Genomic DNA, 16,496 nt, shown 5'->3' with positions numbered 1-16,496 from the left:
AATGTGAGCTGGAGGTAAAAGATTAAGTAAGGTGTAGAAGGTATCAAACTTAACGTACTCTAAGAACTCTTAAATTGGTAAGTCAGCTGAAGTGAATGTGACTGAAAAATCAAATGTTGCATATCCGGCTGGCTCTCAAATCGCTGAACATTTTGCCATAAGAAAGAATTCGCTGCGACGAATATTACGGGTAGTTCTCTGCGATGATTGAAAACGAATTAGAGCAGGGGGTGATCAGGGTGGAATAGCTCAAAAATTAAATTATGCATATCCCCGAGTAACATTTTTACATGGCCAAGCCACAAGCCACATTGAAGCCATGTAGCATTAGCATGGCAATGCTGGTGGCTGACTATATGGCAGGTCGATGTTCGAAAACTATGTAGCGGCTACAGGGCTTTAACATGTTTTTCTGACATGGCATTATTATGGCTAATTTACCTTGGCTGGCCATGTGGTTCCGTGATATAAACTACACGGCTAACCCATATGGCTGTCAGATTTATATACGTCATAGGCTTCCTACCTGGCATTTACCTGGCTCCCACTTTGCGCCGCCATCCAAGATTTACATGGCCCCGCATGGCCTCGCTAGCTCCCGCCACCACCTGGCATTTACCTGGCTGCCACCTTGCATCGCCATCCAAGTTTTGCATCGCCATTGTTAAGCTTTATTAGGTCAATATCAAAATCTCCCATTATAATGTAACTTTTGGTATTTTGTTTCCACTCCAAATATTTTTTCAAGTTACTTACAAATTCAGCTTTAAGCTCACCATCAGCCTGCAAGGCGGCTTTTCGTGACTCCATCACTAGCAGGGGGGTGATGTGGCGGACACCCGCCACCGGCAAGCCGGCGAAAAATCATTAAAATATTTCCTTTTCTCCATTTCTGTCTTTTAACAACTATTGCCCTTTACAGTTAAATTTCGCGTGTCCAGGCCTCGCCGCGCCAGCCGAGGGCCAACGGTTTGACCGCGCCGGGAATTTCCCGACATGTGGCATTTATGGCGCGACGCGACCCTTGGCCTCGACTCAGGGGCGAGCCTGCATTTTTCCCTCATCTGTAACCAGTCTTCGCCGTGCTCTTTGCGCATATACGCATCTACCGTTAAATTCAGTTTTAGTGTTGTGCCAGACGGGTGATATTTGGTAAGTACAATTTCACGTTATTAAACATTCTTCCATATAGTTTCATTGTGAAATGGTTGAGTCGGGATGAATGATTGTGTTACGATCTGCGACGCTCGTACTTATTCTAATCCCATTATTAATAAAAAAAACGCCAGGTGACATTAATAACTTGACAAATTTGATCGAAATTCAACCACAGCCCAACACATACCGGAATATCTACACCAACCGGGAACCCTAGAATCTGTAGAAAATAGAAATCTTGGAATTACCTCAATTACGGGGCTATACAATTATAAATAGGGGAGGCCGAAGTTGTGGGGATTTTATCCACCTACTTTTATGTGGCTAGCGTCTAAATCTAGCAAATATAACGGTCATATATGCTGTTCGATGAAATTAATTTTCTTCTGGATCAGCGACTTGACCGAAATCTGAAAAATAAAAATTAGAATTAATTTCCATTCTCTTGACTGATATTATATTTTTGAATTGGTCCTTAATATTTACGTTAAATACGATCAAAATCGGCGATTCAAGACGCGCGTCTTTTGGCGCATCAGTTGGCGCGTCGCTTGGCGCGTCTCTTGGCGCGTTGTTTGGCGCGTAAATCCCCCTGCCCATCCCGGCCTCTTCTACTAGCTGGAGACAATTTCACGAATGTACAGATCGTTTCAATGATAGTCTACGCCTGATAACTTCTAAGAAAATTCTCCAAAATCTTACTTCTCATTCCAAATTTTGTTTGTTCGTTTGTTTGATCAAAATGTTTGAAGAGCTGTAAAACAAATAGAGAAAAATCGGCCTATCTTATCGAGTTTGAAAAAATGCAAATTTTCCAGTAGATTTGAATAATCATAAAAAATTTAATATTGGAAGAAAAAATTTATAAAAATTTAGGAGTGCTTTGACCTCATTGCAGTTTTCAGAAATCTTAATTTCATCTCTGCAGGCTTAACATCATGGCACCGACGTCAGAACTTTGTAAACGCTATCGATGATTAAAGGCAGCCCTAAGTAAGAAAACTTGAGAATCTTGTCCTTTTCTGCTGGTAAGATAACTTTGGTTTTGTTCGAATTCATGCAATCAACTCGGTGCTTCAACAAACATCTTTCGAAATTAAAATGAAATAGACACCTATCGCACAACCACGTCTGATGTGAGCGTTTGGAAATTTGGGAACTTGTCAACCGCGATAAATTCCGAATCTATGCAAAATGATGTGTTACATTCTTTTCAATATTTTCCATACTATCATCGTTATCGTCGTTTTCAGATTCTATTACTAAAAGATGGATTGTAGGCTTATCAGACTTGTTTCGACTCAAATAAATGGGTACAATTTCACTACGCTTTTGTTTTTCCGTACTATCTATACCATAAACGTTAATTGAAAGTTTGTTAAGTTTCTCAAATTTTGGAATCTGGTCTAAAGACATTGGAAAATGCAAACCGTCGTATTGTAACACTGAGCTGAAATGTGGATATGAAGTGATTTCGCTGGGATTGTTGTTGGCTGGAAAGAGGGCTGCGGTGACCGACCAGAGGAAGCAATACGCGTCTCTGTTGCGGATGTTGACGACAGCCTTCTTATCTTGAATATCTTTGGGTAGTGGTGTGTATGTGAACACACCGCCTCGCAGTGGCACGTACTCGTTGATATTTACAGTCAAATTGATTATTTCGGTCAGCGACCAGCCAGAGTCTCTCTCTTGAAAATCTTCCACCTTGGCCAACACTTTTTGCTTTACGTTCTCTTCGAACCACCCGTGTATGTCAGCTGGCTGGAGGATGATTTGGTTTCTGGTGTTAAAATATTTCATTTCCTCAACATGTTCAGCGTTTTTCGTTATATTGAATTTACAACACAAGACACAGTTTGCTTTTAAACTTCCCACTCTTCGTAGCATATTTTTCAGTCTTGCAACGACGAGGTGTTTCGCATCTTCCAAAAACCTGTTCAAATCTTTATGCTGCAGATTGATAATGGCTCCCGTTCGAATTCGGCTCTCGAAAGCTGTCTCCAAATCTTCCCACCGTACTCGATCGCTTCTTCGTCGGCTTCGTAATCCGTCACCCACCTTTTGAAATTGTTGAAATTTGACTGTCAACGATTTCAGAATTCCAATTGTAGTCAAAATTCTTGTCTTCTCCCCGATCGTTGAGGCGTTGTTGCGTAAGATTTTATTCAAAATCCTGGTATTTTGGGTTCCGAATCGAATCCATTTTGCAATTTCTGCCGGTGACGATTTTTCAGATAAAATCTTGAACGCCGTTTCCATAATTTGTATTAATTTCAAACACTTGTCGTAATCCATGTTTCTTCTTCTTCTTTCGATCACACACACACTTGACAAAGATAGAGTTGCGAAGCTTGCTCTAGAATGATCGCTCTACGCTGACACGATCTGTTTTATGGGTAAACACCGACGTGACTCACACACATTACCGAAAATTCGGGAACAACCGTATGCAATATTATTCAGCGGAAAAAATTTGAAGATATTACTCGAACGAACCTGCAGCGCGTGGAAGATAGGAAGGCAGTTCTTGGAATTTGGCGAAGGAGTTACTCACGCCTCATGTACGAGAGAGAGCTGTGAGAGTGAACTAATCGCTAGAGTTATACATGGAACTGTGATAGGCTTAGTAGATATCGTTTTCCAGGAGCGTTACGGGGATGTTTTACTTTGCCCACGGTGTCAGTTTCACGATTTCGAGGCCTACGCACTAGAGCAGTAGGGCAGAGTGAGAAGGATATATCCTGCAAACGTAACCGACAAGTGTCAACCACTTCATGATTTGGTATTAGTTTAATCGTGAACCTAAAACATATAAAGAAGCTGTACGAAGAGTGGGGTGCTCCGTCCGTCTGATGAATTCATTAACAGTTCAGCTTGCAAACCGTCAAGGTGGGTGATTGAAATCAGTGCACTTATACAGTTTTTTTTTACCTTGAGTGTACAACAATTTTCGATTTTACTTCAGTGAATGGAAATAATTTAATGGGTGTGCATTTTTTTTCAGATTATTTTCAAGAACAAAAAATGGAGTACGTGAACATTTTAGAACATGTGCGGGTGCCTATAGAGTGGATATTCGAAATACCTCACGATTTTCTGGTACAATCAGTAAGGTTGGCAATGAGGGTGCACATGGCGAACGGTGACCGTAACGACGATAACAACCCTCGAAATGACGTTATCGTTTACCAGGCGGGTGTGGCAGCCCGCCTGGGTGAGTTGTATCAGAATATCACAATTTTTTTTTTCAACGTTTTTGCTATCGGCAAACAAGATTTCAGATGTGCGTTTATTTTTTTTTTTTTTTGTCTCCTCAGACATGGAATACGTTCAGATTACATCTACAATAAAAGTACCGCAGGAATGGACACATCGATTACCAACAAACGTATTGATTAACGGAATTGAAATGGCAATCAGTGCTTCTTTGAACAACGAGAGTGATGTTTTCCTGCATCAAGCAGGAGTGTTAACGTTTTTAGAGCGTCAATCTGATGATACTTGGTGGTTTCGGAAAGTGTAGGCTGATATTACATCTTAACAAAAAAAAACAACAATTTTTTTCATTTTTAATAATTTTTTTTGCGGTAAAAAATTTACATGCTGTAGGAAAGAAATATTCATTTGCTGGTTAATTTATTCTTTAGTTTTCAAAGGATCGGGCCACTTAACCTTGACTGCAAATAATACTCGACTAGGAGTTAATCACAGTTCATTCATAATTGTATGAAAAATCAGAAGTTTGAAGGCAGAGTGAAAAAGATATTCTGCGCCTCGTGGGCCACTATCTGATTGGCGCACGTGATCGTGGCGAAGGACGGAAAAATAGGAACGCGGCGTGCGCTGCGAGAGCGGAAGCAGCACCGGCTAATAGTGTGACATAATAGTATTTCATTTAGAAGTTTTTTATGAATAAATATTTTCCATAAAAAAGTCTCCATGGTTTGGATCAACATGTATGTTATTTTTAAACCTGACATTTTTATTTTGGACTTGAGCATATATTTGAAATGATTGGTTGAATCAAACTGGGTTTTCGAGCGATTGACATGATTTATTAATGCGTTTTTGTCTTTTTGCGTCTGGTTCGTGACGAATAATTGATTTTATTGGCATTTCACTCGACTAATTAATCTTATAAAAGGCTCGTGGAGCCTGATAAATTTTCATAAAATTTTTTTCGCTAGCCTTTCTTGATTTGTCATTATTACGAATAACGAAAATGTTGCTATAGGCCTAATATTTTCAAGGGCCTTGGTACAACAATTTTGAGTATAACACATGTACTGATAATAATCAATTAGACTATATATATATATATTTCTAACTTGTTTTCCATGGTATTTCATACCGCCGTATAACTTTCATGCAAAAGTATCCGTTTGTCGTAAAGTTTTTTCGCAAAAAAGTATATATACTACCTAGTAAGCACAGATGAATTCAATCGAACGTACGTTTTTGAGTACGTCAAAAAAACGAAATCAATGCGAATTGAAGCAAATTATAAATAGAATTGAAATGAATTAGGTATGTGCCGATTCTTTTTAATTTATGTTAATTTTTTTTAATTCGTGTTAATTACGTTTTGGACGTCCTCAGTTCGACTTGGTTTACTGCACATATACATACATTATACATATAGAGGTACTTGATGTATAATGTACAAGTTCATATCATAACAATTTATATCATAAATTGTGCTATAAATTCATGCAGTTGCACTTCCACGATGAAAAAAAATGTCATTCTTGTATTTATATATCGCATTTATAATGAGCTCGTAAAGCAGCCGTATGGCAGCGACTTGGCAAACCTTCATGGTTAATTCTTCATTTCGAGGTGGCGGCTAGGTAGCGGAACTACTGGCTACATGGCGAAACCCATGGCAGCTATAGGTATGTGGCTACCATGTGAGGGATTCGTGGCTTTTAGCCAGCTTTAATATTCAGCAACGAGGACCAACCTATGCAGCAACCCCGTATGACAGTGACCTGGCGAACCTTCATGGTTACTTCTTGGTTTCGAGGTGGCGGCTAGGTAGCGGAAGTACGCAAACTACATAGCTAGACCCGGTTACAGCTGTGCAGCCGTCATGTGAGGGATTCGTGGTTTTTTCCCGGCTATTACTCTGCAACGACAACCAACTTATGCGGCAACCGTATGGCAGCGAGCTGGCGAATTTTCTCAGTTACTTCTAGGTTTCGACATGGCATGCAGGTGGCTAAACTAGCCAGCACCTACTTGATTTTGATATAGCCGCATGGGAGCTTGGCCTTGTGAGAGCTTGGTTAAAACCAGATTGAAGCTGACTATTTTGGCCATATAGCCACCACCTCGAAACCATCAAGAAGCCATAAAAATATGCCATATCAAAACCTCATGTTTGCCATATGTGTTGGTTGTTGTTGCCATGTATATGCCGGGATAAAACCACGAACTGGCTACATTGCGACCACATAGCTAGGATGGTTTGGCCATGTAGACGCCATATAGTTGCCACCTGAGATTGTTACCCGGGTCCTGTTAGTTTTTAACTCGCTGAAGATTTTGCCGTCAAACAGAATTCGCTGTAATGAATTCTAAGGGTATTTTTTTTTTTTTTGTTATTCACTAATAGTTGAAGACTGAAAATTGCAATCGTTGGTATTTAAAAGCTCCTAAACCACGCTACATGCCAGTATTCATCATTTTGAATCAAGAATCTTTTTTTTCTTTTATCGTGATTGGGCGTGGATATATCCATAGGGGTTGTTTTTACGACATTGTTTCTAACGTATATCAGGACCTCTTAATTAGCTTCTAACTCTCACGTGGTCAAAATAATTCAAAATTTTTTTTTTCACTTCGGGGTTAGCTTTCCGGTAAGCTGGCCCCCCATTTCAAAATTGATGTTATTATAACAGAAGCGAGCTCATAAATCGCGATTGGTAGCACTATAGAGCCAATAAATAGCTCTTGAATCTATGATTTTTTCAAATTTTTTTGAACAAGTGGGGGGGGGGGAGGCAGCATTACGGAGATCTCCTGGACGCAATGTCTCCCACCACGAGTACACTACATCGCTCCTTCGATCTTACACACTTATTTACTAACAGCCTGTATGCAGTATACAGGTAAGTGAAATGTTGTCAGGCAACTTTATATTTTTGTATCAAATACAAATGTCTTGTAAAACATTATCTGAACATCAGATTCAGACATCGTGACCTTCAATAAATATTGGAAACGTATATTCCATAGGTGAAAGTTAATTTATACATTTTCCGGGCATGTTTACTATATGTTATGGCACTGATGGTTATCGTTGTATGGATAAAGTACGTATAAGCATAGATGATTATACGTAGTTAGATAGATCTCTCATGCACACTTACAACGGCATTACGATACCGCGTTAATGTTGTAGCGTTGAACTAATGTTATAAAGAGGTTTTCGTACAAATTATAGCCCTGGGTGATCGTAGTCAGCGAAGGTCGATTGAAAAATCTTTTACGCATGTAAAACTTCGTAATACATCAGAAGTATGTTCAAATACTATTCTAATCGCTGGACTTTGTAGTTGCCGTATCTTACCGGTGTTAGCCATTGTAATCGAGCGATCAAATCTGGTTTAAAACGATTTCGGAACCCATGGTGTTTGGTTCAAGTACGGTTCTTTAAATATAATTTGTCATGGACGATTTTATGATTTATATGAAAAAGATTTTGAAGAACGTTTGCAACAATAATGGATAAAAAAATTCGTTTCTATTTTCTGTTCTCCTATTTCCGAAGAAATACGAAAGTGAGGATGAGTTGTTGTAATCATCCCGAAAATAAAGAAATGAATTTTCAGTTTGCCTGTGTTTATAGAATCACTTAGAGTATAAATAGTTTGTTCAATAACTATAATTTACGTAATAAATAAATAATTTACTAAATTATCTCCATTTATAGACCGTCAAGTATCGACAATAAAATCAAAAAATAAATAAAAATGATCCTATCTTGCCAATGCATTATCTGATACTGATTACTTTACAATACAATTGGTTAGTCTTATTGCTAATTGGCGTAGCTCTTGGTACGTTAGAACTGATTAAATTTTGGGTCCGATCAGTTCGGTGGTTTGAAATTTAATTACATGATAAAATTTGATAAGAAAGATTTCATTCAATAATATTCTTCGTGCTGAAATCCATCCGAGTAGGAATTTCTTAGGATGGTTCACCAATGTTCAATAAGATCTGCCACTTCTTTGATTCTATGAAATACATGAATTCATAGGTAAACCCGGAAGATATATCAACAACTACGGTTATCCAATATTTTTCCGATATCTACTTATATTTATATTACGTACATTGAGTAACTTACGATCTTTATACAGTCGTTGAAAAGCGAAAAACTGTCTTCCACAAAATAATCTGTACTCGTTTGCCAGTCGTTAATGACAAAACTGTTTGCTTCACTGAAAGATTTCATAAAGGAAGCACTAGGAGTAGGGAAATCTATCTCTATAGTGGGAGATATGTCGGTTACTTGGATAAGATAATGATAAGACCGTGATAATCTCACATGACAAACGTATGATATTCATTTTCAGGCGCGGGCAAAAATAAAATTATCAAGTCAATTTTATAAATATGAAAAAATACTGTATTCATGATTGTAAAAAAATACTGTAAGTCTCGAGTCTATTTAAAAATTTCACACCTTCCATTTTTAAACTTTAAACCAAGGTTTGCCTTGATAAAAATTATTGCTGAGAGTTTTTCCAATAATTAATGCGTGATATGAATTAGTACAGTCTTGACGTAAAAAAATTGGACCAAATCGTTCGGTTCGTTTTTCTTTTTTTTTTTGAAAAATCACTGTGACAAGTAGAAGTTACCTTTGCTGTTGATATTCGAATCACATTCACATGATACACATATATTTTTTTAAATTTGTAAAAAGTACTGTGGGCAAGTTTATTTTAATGGTTAGGAATTGAAACGAAAATTCTGAAGTCGTAAAATAGACATTTTTAGCAAGGCTTGTGTGTTACAGAAGCAAGAGGTAAAGTGTAAGTAATCGGCTTTGAATCTTCCGTACTGTTGAATCAATTATAGCAATGCCTTTTATTTTTCTTACACTACCGCATGTGCACACGTACAAGTGAATTTCACGGGATGAATTCTCGAAGACGAGAAAATACTTCTCGAATGTTTTGTGACGAAATTATTCCTGATTTAAAACTGATCTGAGTGAAATAGCAGCGTTAGATCACAGTTGAATCGAAATCAATGAAAAAAATTATTATAAAGTATTGTTTTACAGCTTACACACGTATTCATACACTCACAACGTCGCATGGTTTCCGCTGAAACAAATGCGATAGCATTTCGGTTGTTTAACGATTCACGGCACTTATAATTAGATTTCGCTGAAATTTATTTCACCCACAACAAAACAGCAACTGCAACTCCGTTGTTGGTTAAGCTCACGGAGTGCTATTCCGTGGTTAAGCTCTATACATATACTAATGTTTTACCCCGCGAAAATTCAGTGATATAAGATGGAGCTAACACTAATTTTCGACTCTTATCGCCGCTAAATCGGTGAGGCGTGGCCACAGCCGAGCGCAATTTCCATGGGCCCCGTCCGTTGCATACACACACCGTTGACTGAGACGGCTTGTGTAATGCACTGCACACACACAACTTGAGCGGGTTGAGCCACAGCAAAGCAGCTCTGAAAGTCCGAAACTGTCGAGCAATTCACCTCTTACTTGTGACCGATACGAAGAATCGACGGTAAACATGCTATTGACGTTAATGGTATTCGAACGAAGTATGTGAAACTATCTATATTTATTATAATTTGGTAGATCTCCCTAGTGGTTGTATGGAGTGCACAATAATTTTGAATAACTCGTGAGAATAAGTATACGAAATTTGCGGGGATCACCTAAAATTTATCATTGCTTACCGCTGACGAAAATATCTTTACCAACCCGTAATTGGAAAGCCATAATGAGAACTTTTGACGAATAACTTTGAAGTTGATTATTCATTGTTTTGCTTTCGACTTTAGATAAAATGTTATTGTCAGACTTACTGTAAGATTTTGGGAATACTTATTTTAGTAATGTTGATAGATTTGTCGACCTTATTTCGAAATTATTTGTAGTTCCTCGGTGTCGAAGGTCAGTAAAGTCAAAAACAAATTTGACGTCTCGGCCGTAACTGTGGATCCTCTACAGAAAACTAAAATGTATTAATTAAATACAGTAACATATAAATTATGACTATATATTCTTCTACAAACAAATAAATTTTTTAAAGAGGACTTACGTTTAATTATTTGATAAACCTCATCATGAAGTAAAGCTTTCTAAACGAAAGATAACAGCTGAAGCGCAGTAACGGTAGAATTTGAAATAGATTTCTGTAACGGAGGTATTATCCATTAACAATGACTAGAATCCCAAGTGGCTGCCCGGTCATCATTTGAACAATGACACAGTATTGTTAGTAGTTAAGCAAGGCCGGTTCTGAGTACCTTCTTTACCGACCGAGCCGCTCCGCGTACCCCAGACACAAACCCTTGAAGGTTACCCCCACTCTCGTCAGATGAAACGTGCTCTATCGTACCGACTAGAGATCAAAAACATGCAACCTTACCGACAGTTGTATCGGTCGACGGTAAAAAATCGCACTACCTTACCGACAATTCTTATCGGTAAAAGGTCCAAATGATGCTGTTTCACCGACAATCTTACCGACCGAAGGTCGAAGTCTGTAGTGCTCGCCTGCCAACGGTAGAGGGCGCAGCGGGGCCGAGAACTTTTTTACCGTCCCGCATTCTTTTCCCACGATAGAACTGCTGATGTGTAACATTAACCACTCCAAATTCCTTTCCCACGGTAGGACTGCTGATGTGTAACATCAACCACCCCCACATTCTTTTCCCACGTTATCAACCACGTGACATTCCAAAATTAATAGTTCCGAGAATTGTTTTTTATCCACTCGAATATCGCTGATGTGTAACATCAACCACCTCACATTCCTTTTACACGTTATCAACCACGCGACATTCCAAAATTAATGGTTCTGAGAATTATTTTTCACTTACTCGGATGTCGGTTTGATATCCAAAGTCGACCGATAGCCGCGGTACATTCAAATCCATGGATCTGCGGTGTTGGGTTACTATCGCTCTAAGAATGCTAAAAGGTGCGCGCGCATACACAAACATACGTATTTGATATCAACCACGTGACATTCCTTACCCTCCACCAAATTTCAAATTATATGGTGGGGGAACGTTATATAAGTCAAAAGTGAAAACTTCATCGTCAGTCTGAAGCTGTTCTTTTTCTTGCAAATGAGAAATGCTTTGGAACAACAACGTGAATTGAAGAAACGACTAGAACTGCTCATCAAGAATATTGGAGAAGTAAAACATCTGCTGAAAATCAGATCTGACCTCAATCAACTCACAAGAGATTTTGAGCACATACAACTCGAAAGTAACGATCATGGACTTTTCAAAATTGAACGAAGTCGCTCGCCTGGAGACACTTCTGCCCTTGAAAAAGTTTTCGGACCTCGAAGTATACTTCGAATACCGAGTCAGTGGCGTTCGTCGGGTTAAAACGAAATTTGGTGATAAAATCGTTCTGGACTTGGAGGACTCTTTTACGATTTTTCTACCGAACCGACTGACCAAGGCCCTCCAAGAAGATGAAGATTTGTTCCAGAAGGTGACGACAGCCAGTAAGGAGCTCCGGTTGCATCTACGCTATCTTGGCGGACCGTACGGTCAACTTGAATTCGTATACGTATAATCTGAGTATCACATTCAAATATTCAGTGTCCTGTGGAAGTCGTACGTTCAATAAACAAAAAAAAAGATTGAAATTATGAATATTTTTTCATTTATTGTCTAATGGAGCTTATCGTTGACATACAAGGCTCTCGTAGACCTTTCAACAATACCTTCACATTGAAAGAATTGGCTATAATTTCAATCTACTCGGAAGCATCTCCATCAATGTTTTTCTTCAAGCCACCTTACGAATGGGATTGTCTGGACGTGAAATACAAAAGCCAAAATTCTTGGTTAGAACGCGACTTTCACGGTTTACCTTGGAGCTGTGGAACCATACCGTTTGAGGAAGCTGAGTGGATCATTGAAGACAGGCTGTGCAAAGCTGAAACCGTGTACGTAAAAGGAGAAGAAAAACGAGATTGGTTGCTCAAAATTGTCCCGAAAGTTCAAATCATCGATATGCTGGACTTTGACTGTCCGTCGCTTCAAACCTTGCAAAAAACTTCAGCTGTGTCTCGAAGATGCGACGTTCATACAATACCCAACGCAATCTGTGCAGCACAAAACGTTTTGATACTTCAAAATTGGCTACAAAATTACCATACTGTTCGGATGGCGAGGGTGTACGATTTGTGTTACTGCGCAGAAGCGTCCACAAGAACGGTCCCGCATTTCTGGCGAATATATCATCCTGATTATGATACTGTTGAATAGAATTATTCAGTGTCCTGTGGAAGTCGTACGGTCAATAAACAAAAAAAAAGATTGAAATTATGAATATTTTTTCATTTATTGTCTAGCCATCTTGTATACCTTTAATCCTACGTACGTTTTGTACCTAGAATTAAGTCTTAAAATCTAAGAAAATGCTACTTCGAACACCACTAAGCAACGGTGGAGGGTTTCGAGCTGCGTTTGCGTCTTGTAACTGTAATGTGAATTCTATGATGAATTGTCGACGGGTTCAGACAAGACCAAAGTGCAAGGTCAACCGATAGCTGCGGTAGTATATATTCAGAGCCAAGGATCTGCGGTGTTGGGTTACTATCGCTCCAGCAATGCAAAACATAACTCGGTTTGAGTACAGCTTGGTCAAGGATGAAGAGCAAGGTTGAATCTTACATAAGCTTTGCATTGAAAAAATTCTCTCTTAAGAGCTAAGGTGAAGATGAAGGTGTAAAATTATTTCATCAATATTCTTTAAAAAACAGTTTTATTGATTACAATTTTTAGGATACAGTTGACAATTACTTCACAACGATAGTACAATAATTCTATTCAACAGTATCATAATCAGGATGATATATTCGCCAGAAATGCGGGACCGTTCTTGTGGACGCTTCTGCGCAGTAACACAAATCGTACACCCTCGCCATCCGAACAGTATGGTAATTTTGTAGCCAATTTTGAAGTATCAAAACGTTTTGTGCTGCACAGATTGCGTTGGGTATTGTATGAACGTCGCATCTTCGAGACACAGCTGAAGTTTTTTGCAAGGTTTGAAGCGACGGACAGTCAAAGTCCAGCATATCGATGATTTGAACTTTCGGGACAATTTTGAGCAACCAATCTCGTTTTTCTTCTCCTTTTACGTACACGGTTTCAGCTTTGCACAGCCTGTCTTCAATGATCCACTCAGCTTCCTCAAACGGTATGGTTCCACAGCTCCAAGGTAAACCGTGAAAGTCGCGTTCTAACCAAGAATTTTGGCTTTTGTATTTCACGTCCAGACAATCCCATTCGTAAGGTGGCTTGAAGAAAAACATTGATGGAGATGCTTCCGAGTAGATTGAAATTATAGCCAATTCTTTCAATGTGAAGGTATTGTTGAAAGGTCTACGAGAGCCTTGTATGTCAACGATAAGCTCCATTAGACAATAAATGAAAAAATATTCATAATTTCAATCTTTTTTTTTGTTTATTGAACGTACGACTTCCACAGGACACTGAATATTTGAATGTGATACTCAGATTATACGTATACGAATTCAAGTTGACCGTACGGTCCGCCAAGATAGCGTAGATGCAACCGGAGCTCCTTACTGGCTGTCGTCACCTTCTGGAACAAATCTTCATCTTCTTGGAGGGCCTTGGTCAGTCGGTTCGGTAGAAAAATCGTAAAAGAGTCCTCCAAGTCCAGAACGATTTTATCACCAAATTTCGTTTTAACCCGACGAACGCCACTGACTCGGTATTCGAAGTATACTTCGAGGTCCGAAAACTTTTTCAAGGGCAGAAGTGTCTCCAGGCGAGCGACTTCGTTCAATTTTGAAAAGTCCATGATCGTTACTTTCGAGTTGTATGTGCTCAAAATCTCTTGTGAGTTGATTGAGGTCAGATCTGATTTTCAGCAGATGTTTTACTTCTCCAATATTCTTGATGAGCAGTTCTAGTCGTTTCTTCAATTCACGTTGTTGTTCCAAAGCATTTCTCATTTGCAAGAAAAAGAACAGCTTCAGACTGACGATGAAGTTTTCACTTTTGACTTATATAACGTTCCCCCACCATATAATTTGAAATTTGGTGGAGGGTAAGGAATGTCACGAACCTGGTACTAGCAAGAAGAGTTCTGGGGCGAAGAAAAGGGGCACCACACCTAAAAGAAAATAATCTTAATAGGGTTAAGCTAGTGATAGGAAACAATTTCAAAGAATAGAGCAGTCTGGTTTGAGCAGCAGCACGCTGCAACTTACTTATGTACTATCTGTACGAGTACAAGATCATCAGAGAGAGTGATACTGTAGTTTATAGTTTTAAGAAAAGTCAGACAGGCAGTTACGTGTCAAATTTCCATATTTGTTCTTGTGGAGCTTACTTTAATCCTCCAGTGATTGAGGTAAAGGTGAACGAGGTTATTGCTAGAGGCACGATTTCATCGAGGCTCCCCGATCTGATAGGATTTAGGGTAGAGGAAACTGAAGAAAACTGGAGACAGTTGCTAAGCCACTTGCATACAACTGCCAGAGTTGGAAAAGCAGAACTCAAGCATATCTTTGAGATACTAATTCGTGCTTACGAGTCAAATTTTGAGTATAGCAATTATGTCGATAGAGTACCATGCCTTGGGCTCGAAGCCTGAGGCATTGGCCGCACATCTCATAGAGAAAACCTATGAGATAACAGGTATAACCCCTGAGGACTTCGTAAAGAAGCATGCTGCGGATCAATTTAACTTTGCCCAACTTCAAGCTGACTTTAAAACCCATTGTATCGATTACATGGAACCTTTAAGTCCAGGGTCGCCATCAATGGCGATTGATTTCTGCGCAAAGATAATTTTCGAGGTGGGACCAGAGTCAAGAAAAGTAAAGAAAGGGACATCAGATAAAGTCTGGAAATTTATCTTTACTAAGGTATCAGTTAAACATGTCGTATTCGTAGCGACATATAAGCAGGAAACGTCAGAGTACAAACAGGATTCTGCTGCCAGACCCATGGTTGTGTCTCTAAAACAAGCTGGGTTGCTAGCCCTCGAAACATTTTCTCGGTTAGCAATGTTTGCTTACAATGCATCAGTGCCTCATATACTCTTGACCCCTTTGGCTGGAGCAATCTTCAGCAGGGATGACATACCTAATCTGGCGACAAAACTAGGAGAAGGAGTGGCAGATGTGATTGTCAAAATTGATCAAAGCTGTCAGAGTGGAGGGCATTACCTACTAATGTCATCTTCAGAAATTGCTATGTGTGCTTCTGTATCAGCTACACGGAACTTGAAAGAGGCATCGATGAGAGCTGCCATTGTCTCTAAAGTTACAAAGCAGTACATAATGAAGAATAAAAAGCTAACAATGGAGAAGTTTAAAATAATAGCCAAATATGCAACAGGCGGAGTGCCTGCTGAGTTTCAATACGAGAAACTCGTAGAAGAATATGACAGGGCTCAATTAACTAAGAGCTCTGTTCTGAGGCAAAGATCAGCAATAGCACAGTCCACCCTGTTCTCCACTGTGCATGTACCAGTGAGTGGAGAATCAAGTGTGGAACCACACACTGGGAGCATGCCTCAGGCCCCACGTTGGGCGCCAATTTGTGACGGGTTTCGAGTCCGCACGAATAATATGGGGGGGGGGGGGGGGGGGAGACAATTAGAGACGGGGCGGATATAATAGGTAAAACTTGGTGTGTGTATTTGTGAAATGGGGGGGGGTACATGTGGTGCGATCGGGGGGGTGAGTCGACTTAAACTACGGAAGGTACAAAAGGGTTGTAGACTTTAACGGGGGCTGATCACTAGGGTGTCCGTTATTTCCCAAATCGATTTTTTTGTAGCTATCGCCCACTGAAGTTTTAGTTTCTGACCTAAAAAAAATTATCCACCCGAAATCAGCTCTTAATTTTCAAATTAAACCGTGCCGAAATCATGTTACTTTTCCCATTTAAATAACATGGGATTTTTAGACTTTTTATTTTTAATTTTTTTTCTCAGAAACAACTGAGAATAAAAACCTAACCAAAGCATATTCCGGTGTAAAATTGAACGCTCTACAAAAAGTATCTCTTATGAATTTTTGATTAAATCACTCCTTCAGAAGTT

The 16,496-nt window shown here is 39.2% G+C and overlaps 1 protein-coding gene across 5 annotated transcripts in view; it reads right to left on the bottom strand.

Moving 5' to 3' along the window:
- The window catches only part of LOC124210794 (glutathione S-transferase 1-like), a 138,040-nt gene that overhangs the window by 17,304 nt on the left and 104,240 nt on the right, over positions 1-16,496 (bottom strand). Inside the window, exon 1 of one of the 5 annotated variants that reach the window (XM_046609191.2) lies at positions 9,587-9,604. The exons of 2 other annotated variants lie outside the window; for them this stretch is intronic. Coding sequence is in view for 1 of the 3 variants with exons in the window: in XM_046609157.2 (XP_046465113.1) it covers positions 8,502-8,623 (122 nt within the window). In the remaining 2 variants the exon portion in view is untranslated. Of the gene's footprint in view, positions 1-8,501; positions 8,629-9,586; positions 9,605-16,496 lie in introns of those variants that run through there. 2 more of the 5 variants (XM_046609157.2, XM_046609165.1) reach the window with 2 other exon arrangements.

The sequence above is a fragment of the Neodiprion pinetum genome, chromosome 1 (assembly GCF_021155775.2).
Source record: "Neodiprion pinetum isolate iyNeoPine1 chromosome 1, iyNeoPine1.2, whole genome shotgun sequence".
In the NCBI taxonomy this organism is placed as follows: Eukaryota; Metazoa; Arthropoda; class Insecta; order Hymenoptera; family Diprionidae; genus Neodiprion; species Neodiprion pinetum.
The sequence above is the reverse complement of the archived record's forward strand: the minus strand, read 5'-3'. Positions and strand labels throughout refer to the sequence as shown.